At 47.6% G+C, this 22,963-nt stretch overlaps 1 protein-coding gene across 1 annotated transcript in view; it reads left to right on the top strand.

Moving 5' to 3' along the window:
* Nucleotides 1–22,963, top strand: part of Nmnat2 (nicotinamide nucleotide adenylyltransferase 2) — a 160,156-nt gene that overhangs the window by 106,472 nt on the left and 30,721 nt on the right. Inside the window, exons 2-5 of the mRNA XM_055624471.1 lie at nt 15,966–16,054; nt 16,748–16,815; nt 18,979–19,057; nt 22,666–22,792. Coding sequence (XP_055480446.1) covers nt 15,966–16,054; nt 16,748–16,815; nt 18,979–19,057; nt 22,666–22,792 — 363 coding nt within the window. The remainder of the gene's footprint in view (nt 1–15,965; nt 16,055–16,747; nt 16,816–18,978; nt 19,058–22,665; nt 22,793–22,963) is intronic.

Genomic DNA, 22,963 nt, shown 5'->3' with positions numbered 1-22,963 from the left:
TGAAGTGTACTGACCTCTGTTCCAGAGGTCCAGAGTTCAGTTCTCAGCAACCACATAGTGGCTCACAACCATCTGTAATGGAATTTGATTCCCTCTTCTGGTGTGCATGTAGACAGAACGATCGTATATGTACAATAAGTAAATATTTAAAAATTAATAAAAGGTAAATTACCAGATGTAATGCCAGGCAGTGGTGGCGCACGCCTTTAATCCCAGCACTCAGGAAGCAGAGGCAGGGGCACCTCTGTGAGTTTGAGGTCAGCCTGGTTTAAAGAGCAAGTTCCAGGACAACCAGGGCTACACAAAGAAACCCTGTCTTAGGAAAAAAAAAAAAAAAAGCCAGAAACGTGTGTGCTTACAGCACAGATTTCCATCTTGGTAAATTCTTTCGCCGTCCACGTCACAGGCCCAGCATTTCTGTGGTCCTGCACTGCACAAAATCTTAAAATCAAGGTGTGTTCTTTCTGGGATGCCCTGGGGAGGAATCTGTTTCTTCCAGAATGCAGAGTCCATCTGCATTCCTCATCTCCTGGCCCCTCACCCTACATCAGCCACTAGCCTTGAGGCTCTCTCTTAGATCTGCTCATTTCTGTTTTTCCACTGTCACTTTCCTCAGATCCTGACCTTTCCTAGAGCCCTGGAGAATTACATGGGGTCCACCCAGATAAAAGACAGGGTCAGCAAAGTCCGCTGTTCCATGTCACAGGTTCCTGGTGGGTGTTCTCAGAGGGCCTTTATTCCACTTATCCTATAACCGTCCCCTCCTTTATGCCGGTTCCGGGATTGAGTTTGGGTTGCCAGGCTTGTGCAGCAAGCTCCTTTAGCTCCTAAATCAGCAACCTCGCCCCCCAACAGAATTCTTTAGAGTAAAAGGAGCCCTTAATCCCCATCACTCCCTCAGCATGACCACGCCCTCACTGAAAGGAATGGTTTAATACCATCCACCTGAACCACCTGGCAGAAACAAAGCTACTTAGGGGTAAACCCAATCACAACCTCCACTGCCCCGTGCAAGAAGCCTGCAGTGAGCTATACTCATAGTCAGAAAGGTGTGGGTGACAGGCTGGCAGGTTAAAGTGTCCCCTGACTCTGTGGAAAGGACTGGAGCTTGAGCCCTAACATTGAACCCTGGTGGCTCTTTAGTCTGTCCTCTCATTGTGGATTCTGTCCCCTGCCCCTGGCCACTCACCCAACTATGTTTAGTGTTACAGTCTGTGGGGCTCTAACATAATTCTCTAAAGTGTTTTGGGGTTTCACTAAAGAGACAGCCTTTAACATTTTTGGCATATTTTTATGTTTATATTTAGTTTGTGTGACACAAACTATATATATTTAGCTTTATATTTATGTAAAGACACGTGTACACATTTAGCTTTCTATGGCGAAAAATCATTTTATCGTTTTTGAAATGGATGAATTTTGAGGTTGGGCATGGTGATGATGTAAACCCAGCACTCAGGAGGAGGAGGCAGAGGAATCATGAGTTTGAGACGGGCCTGGCCTACAGAGAGCAAATGGCTGTCTCCAAAACAAAGCACATGGCTGAATTCCAACCAAGTGCCTGGCTTGTTTGTTTGTTTGTTTGTTTATTGGTGTGTTTATTCATTTCTACTATTTTGATATTTTCTGTCTTTTTTTTTTTTTTGCTATAGGGCCTTACTCTGTGGCCCGGCTAGATTCTGACTTGTGCTGATGATCCTCCTGCTTCTGCCTCCCAGAGGGCTGGCATTACAGGCATGATGGGCCGTGCCTAGCTAAGAGCCTGGTTTAGGGAGCTTGGGGTCAGGGTGGGGCTGTCACTGGCCTCTGGAGAAAGACTTCTAGGATGGCTCCTGCCGGCTGGGGGACTGTGAGGACTTCCCTCCTTGAGGCCTGTTGAAAGTGACAACTATGGAAGTGAGAGTCATAAATCATTTCTCAGCTGTGAAGACAGAGGGGCTCAGCTAAGTCAGTGAAGCGAACACAGGCCAGCGTCAGCCAGGGGGCTGCGGTGCCATCTGCATTATCCCAGTCAGCACAGCGATGCAGGGAACAGCTGCCAACGCTAACGAAGAAGTGGGAATCAGGAAGTGGACCACGTCCAGGCAACAGGGGCTTCTGGGGAGCATTTCTTAGTCTCTCTCATGAGTCTGGACAGCTTGAGTTGCAACGTGTTAGGTTGGGAGTCGGAGGGAGGCTTGGATAGCTAGAGAAAGGTTCGGTCTTCAGAACTTCAGAGGCAGGTCCTTGCAGGCTGCCCTCTGACTGGGCTCCTCAGCCTGGTCCTCACCTCCATTCAGATCCAGACCACCCCTCCGCTCCACCACTGGCCACAGAGACTAGCAAAAGAAAACACACAAGATCTGGGTACCCCATTGTGCCCTCGAAAAACTAGCTTCCATCCCCTGCTTTCCTGAGGCAGAAAATAGGACCAAAAGCCCTTTTAGGGCCAGGCACAGTGGCACACTCGTGTAATCTCAGCACTCTGGGAGGCAGAGGCAGGAAGGTTGCTTTGGGTTTGAGGCCAGCCTGGTCTACAAAGTAAGTCCAAGACAGCCAAGAATACAAAGAGAAACCCTGCCTTAAAAAAAAAAAAAAAAAAAAAGCTTTTTACTTCAAGGACTTAATAATTCCATTACTTTGTCTATAGTTGTGGTGAAGGCTGTGAAGCAGACATCCAACTTGATGACATGCAGCTGTCCATGGCAATCCAGGAGAGGAAGAGAACTCAGTGGCTCCCTGTGATTAAACTCAGAACTAGCTTGGATTAAACCCAAGACCTTTACATGCTAGACAAGTACTCTGCCAGTCAGCTGCCTTCCCTGCCCAGCTCTCAGTTCAGGTTTGAGTAGAAATGTCACTTGAAAGCTATGGGATGGATATGTTCATGAGGACTGGTAGGACCATGTGTTTCCTCTACCAGAAGAACGTGATCTCCCAGCTCTCTGCTTCTCCAGACTGCCCACAGGGTAAACAACCCTACGTGATCAGAGGGAGAATAAAACACCCTGAGAACAATGAGTAACAGTGACGTAATTATTGTTTTTTATGTTCTGGTCATTATTTTCAAGGTTTTTTTTTTAATTTTATTTTTAGCTATGTGTATGTGTGGGTGTGTGTATGCATACATGTGTGTGAGTGAGTGGGTGCCCTCAGAAGCCAGAAGAGGGCATCAGATCCCCTGGAGTTACAGGCAGATATGGGCTATCTGACGTGGGTCTGGGAATAGAGCTCAAGTTCTCTGAAGAGCAGCAAATACATTTAACCACTGAACCATCTCTCCAGTCCCTCAAGCATTTTTGTTTTGTTTTTGAGACAGGGTTTCTCTGTGTACCCTTGGCTATCTTGGGTTTGCTTTGTAGACCAGGCTGGCCTTGAACTCACAGAGCTTCACCTGCTTCCACCTCCCAGAGTCCTGGGATTACAGGCCTGCACCACTGAGCCCAGCTCCTCAAGCATTTTTAACCGAGACGCAGTTGTGGATATTTATACAGTGTGACTATCTGGGACACATATACAATGTGAAAAGATCAGGTCCCAGGAGCTAGCATGTCTTCCTTTTAATGGATTACTGATTTACAAAGAAAGCACAGGAAGAAATGGAGCCTTCACCCCTAACTCAGTTCTTCGGCTTGATTGCCTCATGCCTAGACTGAGTGCCCATCTGTCCTTCCTCTGTTTTTTGGCTTGCTTACTTACTTGGAGACGGGATCTTACTATGTACTTTAGATTGGTTTCTAACTCATGAATTTGTGATCCTCCTGCCTCAGCCTCCAGAACCCTGGGATTACAGGTGTATAGCACCATGTTGGGGTGCTATGAATGGAGACTTAGTGACCACATTTAGAAGATATGCCAAGCATAGTGGTGCACACCTATGAGCCCAGCACTCAAGGAGGCAGAGGTAGCTGGATCTCTGTGAGTTCAAGGCCAGCCTAGTCTACAAAGCAAGCCCAGGACAGCCAAGGCTAAACAGAGAAACCCTGTCTTTAAAAACAAAAAACAAAACAGAACAAAGCAAAAAGATTGTGCCAAAAGGCCCACTATTGAAGACTTTTAGGAACTGGACAAAACAGAGACAGTTGTCTGTTCAGGATCTGAAAAGGCTTCCATGTCAGGGCACAGGAACACAGAAAATAAGGATATTGTTTGTTTTAGACCAGCACTTCTCAACCTGTGAAACGTTCTCACCTTTCCCCAGGGATCACATATCAGATATCCTGTATATCAGTTACTTAGATCATGATTCATAACAGCAAGGTTACAGGTATGGAGTAGCAATGAGAATAATGTTATGGTTGGGGTCACCACAACATGAGGAACTGAATTAAAGGGTCGCAGCGTTAGGAAGGTTGAGAGCCGCCGCTCTAGAGAGAGTCTCACTCTCTAGCCCAGCCTGGCCAGAATTCACTGTGCAGCCCAGACTCACCTCAAATTCAGGGCACTCCTCTTTCCTCAGCCTTCTGGGGCTCTGATGATAAGGTGTGAGCTACTGGGCTCTTTGCTGCTGCCAGTTCCCTGGCCAGGGTCATGTGTTCTCGGAATGCTTCATTGGCCACTATATCCCATCCACTGTGATGACTGCCCCGAAAGCCTTCTTGGCCACTTAGGTGACCTGCTTCTTTTGCTACTCCTCAAAACCTCCAAACTCCTTGGAGATGGGGACTGCATGGTGTTTCTCCAGCTTCCTCACAGTGGCTGGCACAGAGCCTTGGGCAAAATAGGATCTCATCACATTTTGCTGGAGAATGCTCAGGGGTCAGTATGGAAGGCCATAGGGATGACTCCTTTAAGAATTATTTTTTTGCACACCTTTAGTCCCAGCACTTGGGAGGCAGAGACAGGTCAATCTCTGTGGGTTCAAGGCCAGCCTGGTCTACAAAGCTAGTCCAGGATGTCCAGGACAGCCAGGACAGCCAGGACTATTACACAGAGAAACCCTTGACTCAAAAAACAAAACAAACAAACAAATTAAAAAGGAAAGAAAATAAAATATTTTTTCATAATCTCTAAGCAGAAATAATGCTGCCTAGAGGGACTCATAGCTCTAATTCTTCCTTATTACCCAATTTTTGATCTTTCTGCAATCTAGAATGTTTACAAATCCAGACAGAGTCAGTGCAATTCACAGACAAGGAAGACCCAGGCAGCTCCAGCTGCGAACACTGGCTGCAGTCATGTCTAATTGCAACCCAAAAGGAAAAACTGAGTTAGTATTGACACCCTGAACGCAGTGTTCCCCTCCACGAACTCTGCCTGCAAGGGAAGAGCAGATTACAAATATCAGCCAGGTTCCCTGAGGAGCCCTGGGAAGGTCCGTCTTTTGGATTTTTACTAACAGACAGATCACCTGTGCTGTCTCTGTCCTCAGGTCAGTCTAGCAGCAGCTGATCAGGACAGAGATTTTCCTGGGTCTCAGTGGCCTGGAATAAGCCAGGATCCATGGCCCTAAGGACAGAAAAAGGACAGTGGAGCTGTTGACTCTGGTCTCCTCCTCCATGACAGTAGAAGAAGAGCCAGGATAGCAGAGCGTAAACTTCAGAGCAATTTGGCTCCTTCCCTGGGGTATACGGATGAAAATAGAATGCATTTTGGGAGGCCTGGCATGAAATTAAATTCCAGGGCCCTAGCTACATCTTTGCCAATGGACTACTGGCTTTCTACCAAGACCCAGAAAGGGCCTTGTTATGCAAGGTTGTAGGAGAGTGGATGAAAGTGGACAGCTCTGTGTGTGTGTGTCGGCAGGGGGGAAGGGAGGTTGCATCTTAACCTTATAGGAGACACACACACACACACACACACACACACACACACAGGCACATGCAAGAGTGTAGCTGGAGGGCAGTGGTGTTGGTCTAGTTGGGAGCTTGTTGTATATCCTAAAACTAGTTGAGGACAGTGAAAAATTTAAGGGGCACTCTTATGCTGGACAGTTGATATAAACAATATTTTCCCATTTGTTTAGTGTACATGAGTGAGTGCGTGCATGAGCATACAGACACCGTGTGCTTACCCCGGGAACAAATTCAGGTCATGAGGCCTGGCAGCAAGTCCCTTCACCTGCTGAGCCATCTCATCAGCAGATGAACAATATTTTTAAACATCAAAAGTAATTCACACACACACACGCACACGCACACACACACACACACACACACAAAATCCACACTCAGATGAACAAAATAGCAATGTTTTACGTAAAGGCAGGATCTGACCCTGGACCTAGGTAAGCCCTTACCCGTCACCTCATCCTCACCTCTACTGTGATGCCAGGCTCTATCCAACCCACAGAGTCGGAGTCTAGACTCTGACAAGCTCCATCAGTGGTTACTGTACCATAGGTGTACAAAATGTGACTGCTGTGAGCCGAATGTGAGTCCTTCCAGACTTCACACATTGACTCCTATTCTCCACTGTCTCGGGTAGGGAGGTGAGACCTTAGGGAACTGACTATTCGTGAGAGCCCAGGCCCCGGAAGGGCTTGTGCTTCAGGGAGCACTTTTGCTCCTCTATTGCTCTCCCACCACGTGAACACATCCGGGAGGTGCCACGTAGGAGGGACAGGCTCACCAGACACTGGCTCCATGGCATCCTGGTTCTAGATATGCACACGGAAATTTGAGAGGCTCAGTACTGTCACATCCAAACAGCAGCCAAAATGGAAAGTTCCCGAAGTACCCATGTGGGGCCAGCTTGCTGGCCATTTGCCTGGATTTGTTCAACACTGTCCTAAAAGTGTGACATCTGGTGGTTTTACTATGAGCTTTAAAATTGTAGTTTGTTTTGAAATAATAATTAATGCGTAGGAAGTTGCAAAGATAAGACAGCCATTCTTGTGGCCATCTAGTTTCTGCCAGTGGTTACTGTCTTAGTCTATTTGACGTTCTGTAACAAAAACCTGAGACTGGGAAACTTGTAAACAACATACATACATTGATCACAGTTCTGGATGGTGGGGAAGACCCACCTCAGGGTGCCAGCACAGTCAGTGTCTGGTAAGAATCCGTTCCTCCTAGACTCAGCTCCTGTATGTCCTCACAGGGTGGCAAGGCAACAGAGGAACCAACGATCTCCCTTGGGCACAGGCATTCCTGAGGGCTCCACTCTCACAATGCATCACCTGTCCAAGACCTCAGCTCCAGATGACAACACTTTGGAGCTTAGGATTCAACAAATGAATCTGGGAGGGCCACAAACATTCATCGGCTTGGTCACATTTTGTGGAACTATAGTGTCAGAACGAAGACCTTGACACTGGCACAGCTGTGTGTGTATATGAGCATCAAGGATATGCCAATTTACCTCAAGTATAGATTTCGATAACCAACACAATTATGGAAATGAACTGGTTTATAAGGTCGGAGAGATAGCTCAGCGGTTAAAACTGACCAAGTTTGATCTTTAGCACCTGCGTCAAGTGGCTCGAGAACAACTATATCTCCAGCTCCAGGTGATCAGATGTCTCTGCTTTCTGTGGACACCTATACTCACACGCACACACCTACAATCACACACATAATTTAAAATAATCTTTTGAAAAAAAAACAAAGCCTGGACCATTATACAAAACTCTCCCTGGAGCTGTAAGTCACATCACCCTTCCTCCCAGCCCTACCCCCTGGCAATGGCTAATCTTTTTGACAACTTAATATACATACATTGAATCACGCACCTATCGACTTTTCGGATTGCCTTTTTTTTTTTCACTAAGCTTAAAATTGTTCCTCTAAGCACCTCTTGTGCTTTGGATATGAAGTGTTTGGATATTGAAGTCTTGGTGCCCAGTGCAAGCAGAGTTCAGCCGTGGGACTTTGGGAAGTGGTTGGATCATCAGGGCTCTGATTCACTGTGAACCTTCCTTTCCGGTCCGGTCAGTATCAGACCATAAGGGCAAAAGGAGCAGAAGGGATGAACTGGGGATTCGATTCAGTGGCCCATGAACACAAACAGAAATGACAGACTTCCCGGACTAGCTTCGGTGAAGCAGTTCAATTTTATTCTGGGTAAAAAGGGTTTATATAGAACTTTGGGAGAGGGTGGGATATTCTGGGTGGATATAGATCAGTGGCTGGGGGCTTAAGGTATTTGGAAGCCTCATTTGCATGGAGAGGTCTTCCAGGTGCTTATTGGGAGAAAGGGAGTTGGGCCTATGTGACATTCCTCAGGTAGATGTGGGGATCTGGGCTCCCCAGGCAGAGAAGAGGAAGCCCTGATGACAAAGAAGTCTTCCATTTTTGTACTGAGTTCAGGGCTCTGTGGTCATTGTGGCCTGCAACCTTAGCAGCAGGATTTCCTGCCTCTCATCAATGGAATAATCCACAGGTGGTTTATGATTTAATGATGTTCTTGATAAGTGATAGGAATTTCCAGAGGTAGGGCTAAATACAGAAACAAATAAATGAAATGGCTGAATAAACTGTGGTCTACCCATGAAGTATTGAGATGTGTCTTTAAAGGAATATAAATATGTTTCCCAGACGCCACCTCTACCCCAACCCTTGCTGTCTGCTTCCTGACCTCCAGGAGGTGAGTGGACTTTGCCCTTTCATACCCTCTGCTGTGATGCTTTATTATGGTCCGGAAACAATAGAACCAGCCAACCTTGTACCTAAACTCTGAAACAGTGTGCCAAAATAAAACCCCCTCCTTTAGTTGTTCCCTTGGGCGCCTGTCACAGTGCTGAGGAGCCTGCCTAAAACACATTCAAATTGCTGAGTGCATTTTTTATCCTCGTCTCCCATTGATGAGCAGAACTCTGTGGTGTGAAATGGTTTCAGATTGTAGGACATTTCAGTTCTCTCCTCTATTGGTTCCTACAAATAAAACTCTATGAATTATTCTAGTTCCTTGTCTTTCCAAATACATTTTAAACATTTCACTTTTAAAAGTCTTCACTTTAAAGGGTTGGAGAGATGACTCAGAGGTTAAGAGCACTGGTTGCTCTTAAAAAGATCCTGAGTTCAATTCCCGGCAACTACATCATGGTGGCTCACAACCATCCAAAATTAGATCTGGTGCCCTCTTCTGGTGTACAGGCATACATGCATTCAGAACACTGTATATGTAATAATACATAATATATAATAAAAATATTCTCAAAAATTTTTTCTAAATATATATTATAAAAATACATAATAAAATCTTTTTTAAAAAGTCTTGCTGGGATTTTGATATGAATTACATTAAATTTAGATATCATTTTGAAAAAAATCTTTATTGTATTGAGTCTTATACAAATTTCTTATATTTTTATTTTGGCTGCTGGCATATAAAAATGACTTAGTTTTCTGCTGGGCAGTGATAGTGCACACACCTTTAATCCCAGCACTTGGAAGGCAGAGGCAGACAGATGTCTGTGAGTTCGAGGCCAGCCTGGTATATAGAGCAAGTTTCAGCACAGCCAAGACTACGTGTCTCAAAAAATAAAAAAGAAAGAAAGAAAAGAAAAAAGAAAGAGAAGAGGAACTAACTTAGTTTAATTCTATGAATCTGGTCAGTGACTGCTGAGTGCAGTGCATTAATTAGTTCTAGGAGCTGCTTTATGGATTTCTTGCCTCATGTACTCACTGCTATGATGGTACTTGGTCAAGTGACAGTGATGGGCGCAGACATCTTTGCCTTGTTCCTGAATTTAGGGAGAAAGCGTCTCTCCCACTTACGTATATTAGCCATAGAATTTTGTAGATATTCTTTGTCAGTTACGAGAGTGTCTTTCTGGCTGGAGAGATGGCTCAGTGGTTAAGAGCACTGTCTGCTCTTCCAAAGGACCCAGGTTCAATTCCTAGCACCCACATGGCAGCTCACAACTGTCTGTAACTCCAGTTCCAAGGGATCTGACATACTCATACTGATGCACATAAAATAAAAATTAAAATAAATTATAGAAAAAAAAGAGAGTATCTTTCTGTTCTTACTTTAGTAAGGTTTTATCTCAAGGCAAGAGTGAATTTCTCAACTACTTTTTGCACACGGATGGGATGAGATGAATTTTCTTCTTTGGCCTGCTAATTATGGTTGTACTTTGTCAATTTGCCACAAGTTAGAGCCAGTTGGGAAGAGGGAACCTCAATCGAGAAATTGCCTCCCTTAGAATGACTATGAGACATTATCTTGATTACTGATTGATGAGGGAAGGCCTAGGGATGGAGCCACCCATGGGCACATGGTTGAAGAAGGCAAACTAATGAGCTGGGGGTGGGGTGGAGAGAGAGGAGCAAGCTGAGAAAGTCGGGGGGAGCAAGTCAGTAAGCAGTAGTTCTCTATGGTCTGTGCTTCAGTTCCTGCCTCTAGGTTCCTGCTTCGGCTTCCCTCAATGATGGCCTGGGATCCGAACATATAAGCCCAATAAACCCTTTCTTCCCTGAGTTTCTTTGGTTTATCATAGAAATAGAGAATAAATTAGGACAATGATGAATTACACAAAATGGTGTATATGGTTTGTTGTTGTTGTGTTTTGTTTTGGAGATGGGGTTTCTCTGTGTATAGCCTTGGCTATCCTGGAACTCACTCTGTAGACCAGGCTAGACTTGAACTCAGAGATCCTCCTGCCTCCGCCTCCTGAGAGCTGGGATTAAAGGCATTTGCTACCACTGCCTGGCTGGATAGTACTTCAAATATCAAGATGGCTTAGCTTCCCTGGGATATGAGCCTCTTGGTCCCTGTAGTTCTTTCTACACACACACATATCTGGATCCTGTTTACTAATATTTTGTTAATGATTTTTGTACAAATGTTCTTAATAATATGGGTCTGCAGTTTCTTTTATATACTATCTTTTTCTGGCTTGGGTATCAAGACCATAGCAGTTTCATAGGATGAGTTGGAAACTTTATTTTCTAGACAAGATTCTATGTCAGAGGCTAGTCTTCATCTTCGATCCTCCTGCCTTCACTACCAAGTGCCGGGATTTAGGCATGAGCTATTATGGATAGCTCTGTGCAGTTTTGGTTTTGTTTTGTTCCTGAGACAGGGTTTCTCTGTGTAGCCTTGGCTGTCTTGGGCTCTCCTTTTGTAGACCAGGCTGGCCTACAGAGATCCGCCTGCCTCTGCCTCCCCAAGTGTTAGGACTACCGTTGAGCGCCACTGCGCCCCGTTAGCTCTGTGCATTTTAATATCTGTGATTTTAGCTGGTCCTTGTATGAATCATACACGGAAGACAAGTCAAGCCTCAGAGAAATCAAGGGAGTGGACTTTGATCTAGACACCTTCCACTCAGTATGTGTGGTTCCTATCGAGCTATGGTTCCTACAGAGCTCCGGTGTCATCCTAGGCAGACGTCTCTGACACTTGGACTCTCCTTGGAAAACAGAGAATGATTACACCTGTTCCTGGCCACTTGTCTGGGAGGCTGCCAAACTCTTCTCTGCCCGACGTTCCATTCAAGGTAGAGAATAACAAGGTGCAGAGAAAACTGCTGAGTGTCCACATCCAGGACTCTTTCTGCAGTGGATGACACTTAATTCACAGCCCTGCAGCTAGCCAGACCGCAGAGAAGGGATCATGGAGAGCTGGGCCTTTAATAAGACATCTACATCACACCTCCTTCCTTGAAAGGCTCTGGGATCATTTCAGAAGAGTGACTGGAAAGCCCGTAGAGCACACAGGTTGGGAAAGACTGCCGTGAAACCGTTTTCCAGACACAGGCCCCATGTACACACAACCAGTAAAGAGAGTGTTAAAGTCACCTTCAATCTCACATCCCTCCAGCAGCCATGGTGGGTTTTACGTCCCACAAGCATTTCCTACATTGAGCTGAGCTGCTTGATCACAATAACACTTCTGGTTGAACTGCTTGGTTAGCGTCGGGAGATTCCTGTCAGAAGCTGCCTCTGTCCGAGGCAATGAGTTCTGGAGAATCGCAAGGGGAAGGAGTCACTGCTCTTGGCCGGGAGAAAAGAGTGACAGCTAGTAAGGTACAGTGGGTGTTCCCTGGATATTATGAGTGTAGTCTAAGGACCAGAGTGGGCAGCTCAGGGTCACTTAGAGAAGGACACTCTGCAGGAGCAGGAGAGCACTGAGGGTTTCACGCGCTTCCTGTGCAAGGACATTTACCGAGAACCTATTGCTCAAGAGACACATCACTCCACTGGGTGTTTAAGAACCGAAGAAGCCTTTGGCATGGGTGTCAGATTAGAGCCCACTGGGAGCCACCCACACACTGATTCAAAGGCAGTGTCAATATTGTTTGGCCTACATGCAGCATAGTGTGAATCATCTTTGATCCAGTTTGCCTCTCATGCAATATGCTGACCCCACCCGCACTCTGGCTGTGCACTTGGGAATTCTGACCTTTAGCAAGGTGTCCATCTTTGAGAAATCCATAAAATAGGAGAGGAGCTGAGAGAATCCCCTGGTCCTCTAACCTGAATACCTAGTGAAGTGCTAGGCAATTAAGTCCAAAGCAGGAGCGTGCTGGTCAGACCAGACTTGTTAGACATGGGAAAGAGCTTGGCTGTCATGGACTCACTTTGTAGAGCAGGTTGGCCTCAGACTCACAGTGGTCCGCCTGCCCCTGCTCACAGAGTGCTGGGATTACAGGCATGTGCCACCATGCCTGGCAAGAAATAAACTATTTAACCATGGTAAGTGTCTTCATTTGTGTCACTATACTATGATGAAACGCCAGGACCAAAGCAGCTTAGGAGGGAAAGGCTTATTGGGCTTACATTTCCATATTTCTGTTCAAAGGAAGTCAGGAGGGCAACTCAAATAGGACAGGAGCTGATGTAGAAGCCACAGAAAGGTGCTGCTTATTGGCTTGCTCCTCATGGCTTGCTCAGCCTGCTTTCTTATAGAACCCAAGATCACCAGCTCTGGAATGACCTCACCCACTATGGGCTGGCCCTTCCATATCCTATGGGCTTGCCTCTTATATGTTTCTTCCTTCCTTCCTTCCTTCCTTCCTTCCTTCCTTCCTTCCTTCCTTCCTTCCTTCCTTCCTTTCTTTCTTTCTTCCTTTCTTCCTCCTTTCTTTCTTTCTTTCTTTCTTTCTTTTTTTCTTTCTTTCTTTCTGTTTTTTTATAGCTCATAAAAATATATTTGATACTGAAATTACAAAATATGACTGAAATTACAAAATTTACAGCTTCTGCTCTGGATGGCTACTCTAAATATATAGAAATTCATTGAGTTTATGGTACTGGGCCTGATTAATTTCAGTGTTCGAGCTGTTTTTGTAACTTTCTAAAATTACCTAATTAATTTACTTGATATCCTGACCATAGTTTCTCCTCTCTCCCTCCTCCCCTTTTCTTCAATCCTTTCCCCTCAAATCTCCCATCCACTCCTTCTCCCCTTCTCTTCAGAGAAGGGGAGGGGCTCCCATGGATATCACCCAGCCTTGGCATATCAAGTTGCAGTGAGACTAGGCACTTTTCCTACTGAAGCTAGATAAGGCAGCCCAGTAGGGGGAAAGGCGTTCAAAGGAAGGCAACAGAGCCACAGGCAGCCCCTGCCCCCACTGTTAGGGGTCTCACAAGAAGGCCAAGCTACACAACCGTAATGTATGCACAGAGGGCCTAGGTCAGTCCCACGTATGTGCCCTGGTTGGTGGTTCAGTATCTGTAAGCCCCCATGAGCTCAGGTGAGTCGATTCTGTAGGTTTCCATGAAGGCGTTTTCTTAATGGATGGTCCCTCCTCTCAGATGATGTTAGCTCGTGTCAAGTTGACATAAAACTAGCTACCAGCACAATAAGACAGGAAGAACTTAAGTGCGTGGTGTTCAATGGAAGGACCCAGTCTGCAGAGACTGCACACCGCATCATTCTGACCACCTAGCAGTAGCAAATCTCAAGAAATAGTAAGGAAGCATGGCTGGCAGAGGCCGGGGCGAGAAGGAGGAACAAGCAGGCGAAGCACTGTAGACCTCGGGCAGTCAAACCCTGGGTGCGGTGTTTCATGACAGGTGTTCGTCCCACGCTTGTCAAAACCTGTAGAAGCCTATAGCACAGAATGAATCTTTCTGTAGACCAAGCACAGCCGCTAATGGAGTGGAGCCAACGAGCATCACAAGTGCAAGGTTGTTTGTGGTGGGGACCCTGTGCAGGGGCGGGGGAGGGGGGGAGGGAGTAAAAGGAATGGAGCCAGGTTTATTGAATTATAAGTATAATCTCTCCATCTACTTTGGGGGAAAAAAATCTAAAATGATATTAAAAACAGCCAGTAAGTTTTTCTTAAAGGCTTTCTCACTGGAGGGATAAAAGCAGCAACTGTGGTAAGAATTATTTCTAAATGCTGACAGAGCCACCAGGGTCGTGAAAACCCGATTGTAAAATCTACAACCAGCCTTGCTGCCTTCGCTCTTCTTTCACTCACTGATTCCCCAACCACGATGTTCATGCCTGGGGCCTCCGCATTGCCTCAGTCGGTGAGGCGTTTACTTCAGGCTGGAGGACCTGGCTTTGATCCCCAGCATTCACTTAAAAAGACAGTTGAGGGGCTAAGGAGATAGCCCAATGGTTAAGAGTGCTTGCTGTTCCCACATAGGACCAAGGTTCAGTTCCCAGCACCCACATGGCAACTAGCAACCATCCAGGAGGTCTGAAGCCCTCTTCTGGCCTCTGAGGACATTAGGCATGTACATGGTATGTGTACATACATGCAGGCAAAAACACTCATACACAGAAAAAGCATAGCATGGTAGCACATACCTTTAATCTCATTACTTGGGAGGTAGAGGCAGGCAGATCTCTGTTAGAGGCCAGCCTGGTCTACATAGTGAGTTCCAGAACAGACAGGGCTACACAGAGAAATCCTGTCTTCAATAAACAAACAAATAAAGGCGTGGCAGCATGTATGGCCACCTCAGTACTTCAGAAAGCAGAGACAGAAGGATGAGGCAGGGGGTCACTGGTAACTAGTTGAGGGAAAGTCAGTGAACTTCAGTGAGAGACCTTGTCTCAAAAAATAAAGTAGAGAGGTCTGGAAAGTTGGCTCCGAGATTAAGAGTGAACACTGTTCTTCCAGAGGACCCGTGTTCATGTCCCGACGTCCACATGTGGCCTCACAGGCTCCTGTAACTCCAGCCCCAAGGTATCTGACGCCCTCTCCTGGATTGTCTCAGGTGTCTGCATACACACGTGCGCAGATACTCACACACACACACACACACACACACACACACACACCTTAAAAAAATATACTGATAGAATCTGTTTAATGGTCTCCCTTGGAAATAAAACAGGACTAGACTTTTCTTTTAATAATTTGTTTAATGTGCATTAGTGTGAAGGTGTCAGATCCCTTGGAATTACCCTTACAGACAGTTGTGAGCTGCCATGTGAGTGCTGGGAATTGAATCCGGGTCCTTTAGGAAGAGCAGAGAGCACTCTTAACCACTGAGCCATCTCTCCAGCCTTTAGGACTAGACTTTTAAGCTCTTCTAGTTCACTAGCTTTTCTCCCGAAAGTGAACCTCGCCTCATCAGTTTGGATAAGCGATATGACACCCTCAAGGAGGATTTTGTTTGGCTGGGCGTTTTTTTATTCTCAAGCAACTCTGATGATGTCGACTCTAGGCTGATAGTTAATTCCCTATGATTATGTACAAGGCCCTTTAAATTTGTTTTCCTGCTTCTTCCGTCTAGGCAGTTAGATGGGGCAATCAGTACATCTTTCATATTCTAAGGAGGCTTACCTTTTCTGTTAGGGCTCCTCACTGGAATTTCTGCAAGCGACAACAGGAGCAAATTCCAATCAGCTGTTTTAGTTTTAAGGCCTCTTAATGAGGTGCTTGTTTTAAAACCCCTCCAAGCTACTGTGGCTTCTCCAACACAGACCCTTCACCACTGTATTAAACCCTTCAAGTTATAAATCCTTCAGTGTCTGGGGCTAAGGTCTGCCTCCCCGACCTTTGAGTTGACGCTTTGAAAGTTGACGCCTTCTACTTAAATAGCAAGTACCTAACCTCAGCTGCGGGTGACTCCAATTATCACCTTTAAGACACACCTTTCCTCTCTTCTAACGTTCGGTTTTCTCCTCTTAATTAGAAAGAGCCAGGGATTATCTGCACAAGACTGGAAGGTTTATCGTGATTGGTGGCATTGTCTCTCCGGTCCACGACTCCTATGGCAAACAGGTGAGTTCTCTTCTTGGCCCGCTCTCCCTTCGCCCTCCCTCCTCACCTGATAAAACTGCCCCCCTGTCCTCTCTGAGGAAATTCCTGGAAATGGTAAATGCCTGACAGTAGGCATCTGGCTTTTGTCCCAGGACCACTGTCAGACCGGGTGTCTGGCCACAGCTGGATGGCCAGCCGCCCACCACAGCCAACTGCTCACAGAGAAAGGGGAGCGTGCCTGCTCAGTGTGACTGTGCCAGGCTCAGCCACACTGGCAGCAGGTTATGGGTTGAGCTGCATTGGACAAATATTTCCTAAGAATTTTATTTTGGAAGAAGCATCCCAATGCTGCTTATAATATGCCACCAGTCCTCAAAAAACATGTGGGCACTATCTCAGTCATTCCTGTTTCTCCCATGGATGCTCTAATCACCAAACCAGGCTCACCAAGCTCAACTCAGGTCAAATCTTAGATCCACGTAGAGCGGGTACTGACTAGTTCAGACTCTGATGCAGTGTGATGCATGGCACATATCCTTCACCCTTTTTCTTTTTCCCCTTGTCACCCAATGTCTGTGTGTGTGGCAGAGGGACAGGTCAGGGGCGGGGGCACGTCCCTCATTTCCTCTCACCATCAAACATGCTTTGTAATGGGGTGTTCTGGGTGGGCGTTTCTGGGCGCCGTGGGAGACTGAGGGTCTTGTTGCTTCCCAGGGCCTTGTGTCGAGTCGGCACCGTCTCATCATGTGTCAGCTGGCTGTCCAGAATTCCGACTGGATCAGGTAGGGCTGGGATAGCCCTGGGCTCACTGGGATGGGATGGAAAAGAGGAAGAGTCAGTAGCTTGGAACCCCCAAGGGTGAGGAAGTAGGAGAGATATTAGCCCTGTAACTGGCCGGAATTCGGTAGGTCTCCAGTGGTGGCCCCATGAATAACTTTGTTTATTTTTGAACCAAACAATCAGGCTCACAACATTAAAGAGTTGGCTAACGGAGTTCCACCTGTGGCTGCTGGTGTGATCTTAAGAGTTTCCAAAAACATCTCTGGGGGAGGGGCCTGGTCCCCAAATCCTCTCAATGACTCGATTCCTGCCCATTTCTGAGATGGGTGTCCTTCTGAGGTCCACAGTGACGCCTGGACATGAGCAGCACCCTCTAGGGCTTCCCTACCAAGTCAGACCTAGAGCTGTCTTCCTAATCAGCGCTCCCCACTCCCGTTAGACTAGCTGTTCCACTGAGATGGCAGTGCTCCCCATGCTCTGAGCCAGCAGTGTAATTAAAGCAAGCTTCCACTAATTATGCTAATTATGTCCCCCCAGTTCCTGCCGTTATAATTTGCATGAGAAGATGGTGTTTAAAAAAATATAATGGCACATCATTTGCTCTTTAATTTCCTACGCTGGAAAAATAAGCAGCACCTAGAAGCTTCCAGGAGGGGAGGGGCACTGACCTCAGAGTGAGTAAGGGCTGCAGTTAACCCAGGAGGGAGGGGCAAGCAGAGCTGAAGGCAGTGAGGGGAAGCCATGGTAATAATTTCAAAGTGGTCCATGGGGGCCTGCACGGTGATTTGTACGAGAAGCCTCACCCTTGAGGGCCTTTCTTTCCAGCTGAGGACTGAAAATATGGCTCAGCAGTTAAGAGCACTTGCTATTCTTCTAGAGGTCATGAGTTCGGTTCCCAGCACCCACCTTGGGCAGGCAGCTTACTACTACCTGTATGTAACTTCAGCTCCAGGGGCTCTGACAACCCTCTCTGGCCTCCACAGGCACCCTCACATAAATAAAAATAAATCTTAAAAAAAAAGTTAGATAGAAAGAGGCTGCTTTTCTCAGATGAGAAATGGGCCCAAGAAGTCCAGTGCTGGAGGACAGGGCATCTGTGATGGAGTCAGGATTAGAAACCACACCTCTTAGAGCTGTAAGTGAATGTTTAACTGCCTTTGGGAAATGAGTCCAGGCGAGAAAACAATGGCCAGAAGGCTGCGCCTACTTTGATCTTCTCAGAAAATTGTGGAGTAACGCAATTGATCCAATGACTACTTGCTGAGGGCTTACTGCCTGCCTCACTGGGAAAAACAGAACTGAGATGTCTAAGGAGCCTGAGGTCGAGCTCTTGGAAGGTAGCCCTGCCCCAGGACACCTGTTTGGTGAGGCCAGGGAGTGGGGCTTGCTTGCCTCCCATACTTGTGCTCACAGGGGCAGGGCAGAAAGAACCTGGTGAGGCTGCTCAGACCCCTCCATTTTCACTTAGTCAGATCTCAGCTCAGGAAACCTGAGGCTCATGCTCACGGCAGTGGGCGGCCAGGGCTGCTCAACGTTAAGAGAACACTTCAGAAATCTCTCAATTTAGCAGCTCATTAAGTTGGCAATTGAGGCCAAGGGAGGCACCAGGAGTCTGGGGCAGGATCCCTGCTCACTTCCCAGCCTCCTGCTCAGGGAGAGTGACCTGGCCTGTGGGTTTGCACCCTCCAGTCTAGCAGTCATGGCACTGTCCAGCCTCGTGGCACTGTGCCGCCGTGCCGCCGTGCCGCAGTGCCGAGTTGAGGTTGATGGGCTTTTCGCCAGGGCTTGCAGCAAGGACAGCCTCAGTCCCAGCTTGATGAGCCCCTGGCTCTTCTAATCCTTATCACAATTCTGTAAGAGCCTGGAGATCTCCATAGGGGAATAAGTACAAGCTATCCTGCATATAAAATTCTCCAAGCTCAAGAGTGCTGAGCTGGGGTTAAACTCAGGAAGGCTGACAGCAGCATCTTCCTTACACACCTGCGCTAGATTCCTCCCATTTTACAGAGAGGGAAACTGAGGCTCAGGAACATATTTCACAGCCTGGCTTAACCCGATTTGAGATCTAAGCCCACGGCCTGCTAAACTCCCTGAGCCTTGGGAGGAAGCAGGGAGGAGGGAGCGCCTGGAATGGACAGTAAGGACAACCTCTCGTGTGCTGGCAGGGTGGACCCATGGGAATGCTACCAGGACACCTGGCAGACAACCTGCAGCGTGCTGGAGCACCATCGAGACCTCATGAAGGTAGGCTGGGCCGAGGCTGAGGGTGAGCGGATCAGCAGGGTACGGGAGAGGGGGAGGGGAGGGCTACTGCTGACCTGCTGACCTGCTGACCTGCTGGCCTGGCATCTCCTTCCTGCTTCCCTGCCAGTTAGTTGTGAGGTGGAACAGCCCTTGTTGAGTGCCAGGGAATTAGGACCCTGGAGCAGCACCAGCCTTGCTCCCTGCCTTCTTCGACTCTCTGACATGTCCTCCGAATTGGCGATGCTAAGAGGCTGTCAGGGCTGGATTTGACATCTGCTGGAGAAGCAAGCTCAAGGAGGGCTGAAGAAGACTAGAATTGTAATTATTCAGTGAGGAGAAGATGGGGCTGGGCAAGGGAAGAGAAGTACCCTATGGGCTGAGGAGGTAGCTCAGTTACTGGAATGCTTGCTTAGCATGTGTGAAACTCTGGGTTTGATCCCCAGCGCCAGATAAAAACTGGATGTAGGGATGTGCGCCTCTATATTGGGAGGTAGAGATTGAAGGATCATAAATTCAGTGTCATTAGCCTGGGATAAAAAATAGTGTCCTCTTAGACTTGGTACAAGTTGCCGGGTTCCTTCCCCATCTGTTAGGGACCCAAAGGATCCCAGTCCCAGGCTAAGATACCATGCCTAAGGATCAATGCTCCATCATCCCCATGCATTCCTCCATCTAAAAACCTCACAGACAACAGTGCCTGATCCCTGCTTTATTATGGGGTAACAGGAAGCAGAGAGAGGAGTCTGTGTACCCGAGGACTCACAGTGGACATGTATTGACCACGGATGGAAGAAAGCACCTGTGTTCCCCACTGCAGTATAGAACTTCCAGTGACCTAGGGCTGGCTGCGTACCAGCAGCACCAACCGCAATGTGGGCAGAATGCCCTCCACGAAATCAAGAGGGACAGGATGAAAAACAGCCCTATCCATGGCCAAAAACCTGACTGACAGGCTGACAGATAGAGGAAGCTGCCCTTTGTGGTCATCTCCCCACACTCTGCGTGGAGAGGCCCCAAGCGCTAAATACCCTAAACATCATTCTGATCGGAGGAGACCTGCATCCTGCCCTCTCCTTGCCGTTGGAGGGAGGGCTGTCGCCATCTTCACAGGGCAGGCCCTGACCTCCCCACCCTGCAAACAACCACACAGCCGGGCTTCATCTTACTATATATGATTTGGGGTCCCAGAACACCGTAGGGGACCAGGAGTGAGAGGAGCATGGAGGACCAGCAGACTGCTGTTCCGGTCTATTACGTTGTTCTGTAGAATGAAACAGAACCAATCTTTCCTGCTGTCTTTGGAACCCTTCATACCTATCCTGATTCGTTCTCTGTGAGACAGGGTCACTCTCACTTCTCTTCTGGGTAGTCTCCTCGACAGAGAGCTAAAAGAATGTGTTAGTCAGGCAGGTGAAGCTGTGCTGTGGTAACAAATAAACTCACCAGGGACTTACATTAGTTTATTTCTCACACTTGCCCCTTGCGCTGGGGAGCGGAGTGTCATCCGGGAACCTGTGTTCTTTTTAGTCACACAGAGGCCTAGGGAGAGACAGAAACCCTGACAGCATCCCTGAGTGCTGGCCTGGCTATCATGGCCATAGAGCCTGGCAATTGTTTGGCTGTCCAATGCCTGGGCTTTCTGGGCACTTCCTCTTTAACTCACGCCAAAGCTTGAGCCCGAGCCAGAGAAGGGCCTTCTCAAGCTCCAGCTGCACCAGCGCCTGCAGAGGCTGGCCGACGGTGGAGGTTACAGATGGTCTCCAGCCTTGCAGCCAGGGCTCAGAGCTGCTTTCTGGGAACCCCACACTTCCCAGTCCTGGGATGAGGCTGGTGTTCCTGGCGTGGAGGCTAAACGTGTCAGGGAGGTGGCCACTCGGGGCTGGGCATGTAAACTGCTGAGGGCGGGAGGGCCGTGGACGGCTGAGCAGGGCACGGGCAGTGGTGGGGTCTGTGGACAGAGAGAGTCAAATGGGACTAAGGACTCAGCCAGAGAAGAAATTCCTCGGCCACAGAGCAGCCATTAAGGGACAATGTGGCACTGTCTTTTCTGGTGGTAAAATAATAATGAAAGAGCATAGATCACCCTTTCATTCCATCAGCCACAGCTGGGCAGAGGGGCCCACAAGGCGGGCTGGGAAGCAGCTTCACAGATGCAGCTGGATGCTACTGTGACCTGGTGTTAGGAGTAGACGGAAGTGACATATGAACTCACAAACCAAATGCCTGCTCTTCTAGGGCTCAGAAAAACTCCAGGCATTCTGCCTGCAGGGCGGCCCACAGAAGCTGTGCCGAGAGCATCTTCCTGGCTTATCTCTAGGGTTTGAAGGTCCCTCTCACTGCAGGACTCCAATCCTGAAAATGCAATGGGCACCATCAACCCTGGAGAGGCTGATTTTGGGGGAAGGGACCTTGAATATGCACTTAGTCCTGTGGTTCTCTGTTACCCTCTGACCCCGAGTAAAGGAGAGTTGCTTCCTGCTCTTCTGTGGAGAAGGCCACCTTCTCAGCCCCATATATTCTACATTGCTGGAGGGAGCAGTGGACCTGATAACACAGGCTAATGGATAATGTGTCTCAAGTCACCATGTGGCTCTGATACGTGATGCACAGGCCCACGGGGCCTTGAAACTCACCCACACTTCCCGTGACACAAATACGTCCTGCTCTCTAGCCGGCCGTGTCACTGATGTGTCTGGCAGAGGCTGAGGTGGTGATGACATCCAAGGTTGGCCTGATGTTTCCCAAGCCTGCAGAGCTCCCCGACAGATATGATCTCATTCCAGCCCCCATGAAGCAGGTGGGGACCATGGACAGTCGTGACATACAGAAGGTTACACAAAGCCCTGCATCTATCGGGCACCTCAGGTGAACCTGCTCAAGTACTTCTGCCAATAGTCAAAGAGGCATAAGGTGGGCCTGCCTTCCTGAGAGAGAATAAGATAGCTGACTTCCGCACAGATGTAGATTCTTTTTTTTTTTTTTTTTTTCTGCAAAGGATGGCTGAAGACTGTAATCCCAGCACTCAGGAAGTAGAGACAGGTGGATAGAAAATTTAAGGTCATGGGTGGTAGTGGCCTTTAATCCCGGGACTTGCAGGCAGAGGCAGGTGCATCTCTGAGTTTGAGGCCAGCCTGGTCAACAGATTGAGTTCCAGAACAGCCAGGGCTGCACAGAATAATCCTGTCTCAAAATAAATAAATATTAAAAAAAAGAAAAGAAAAAGGTCATCCTCAACTACATAGTTTGAAGCCAGCCTGAGATTCATTAGATCAAAAAAAAAAAAAGGGGGGGGCATATTGTCAGACTTGACTTAAAATAAAGGTTCAGGAGCAATTAACTATTCCAGGTCACTTAGCTAGAAGAAGGAGAGTTTGAACTAGGGTCCAGGGCTATGTGATGCTGCTTCCCAAGCTTTTCTTGCTGAGCTCCCCTGTTTTCTGCCAGAGTAGACCATATGATTAGCTGCCTATAGAAGCAACCCCAGGGTCCTCCACCAGCTTGAGGCTGACCCAGTCTGCTGGAGACAGATGCCCGTGGGGGCAATGGGGCCATGATTCTCAGCGTCCCTTGGCTAAGGACACTGACTCGGTGCTTTTGCTTTTCCCCAGAGGGTTACTGGCTGCATCCTCTCCAATGTCAACACACCATCCATGACACCCGTGATTGGTCAGCCACAGCATGAGAACACCCAGCCCATCTACCAGAACAGCAATGTGACCACCAAGCCTACTGCAGGTAAGGGACGCTGGATAAACTTCTTAGTCTTCAGAGTCACCAGGATTTGAATTGGTCAGGCTGCAAGGAGGAAGGGGAGGAAGAGAGTTAAGCATAGGCAAGAGAAGGGAGAAGTGCTGGCATGTGTGTGTATATATATATATATATATATATATATATATATATATATAT

Source organism: Psammomys obesus, unplaced genomic scaffold (genome assembly GCF_907164565.1).
Source record: "Psammomys obesus unplaced genomic scaffold, mPsaObe1.curated_primary_1811, whole genome shotgun sequence".
NCBI classification, from domain to species: Eukaryota; Metazoa; Chordata; class Mammalia; order Rodentia; family Muridae; genus Psammomys; species Psammomys obesus.
This window is presented reverse-complemented; position numbering and strand designations above follow the sequence as displayed.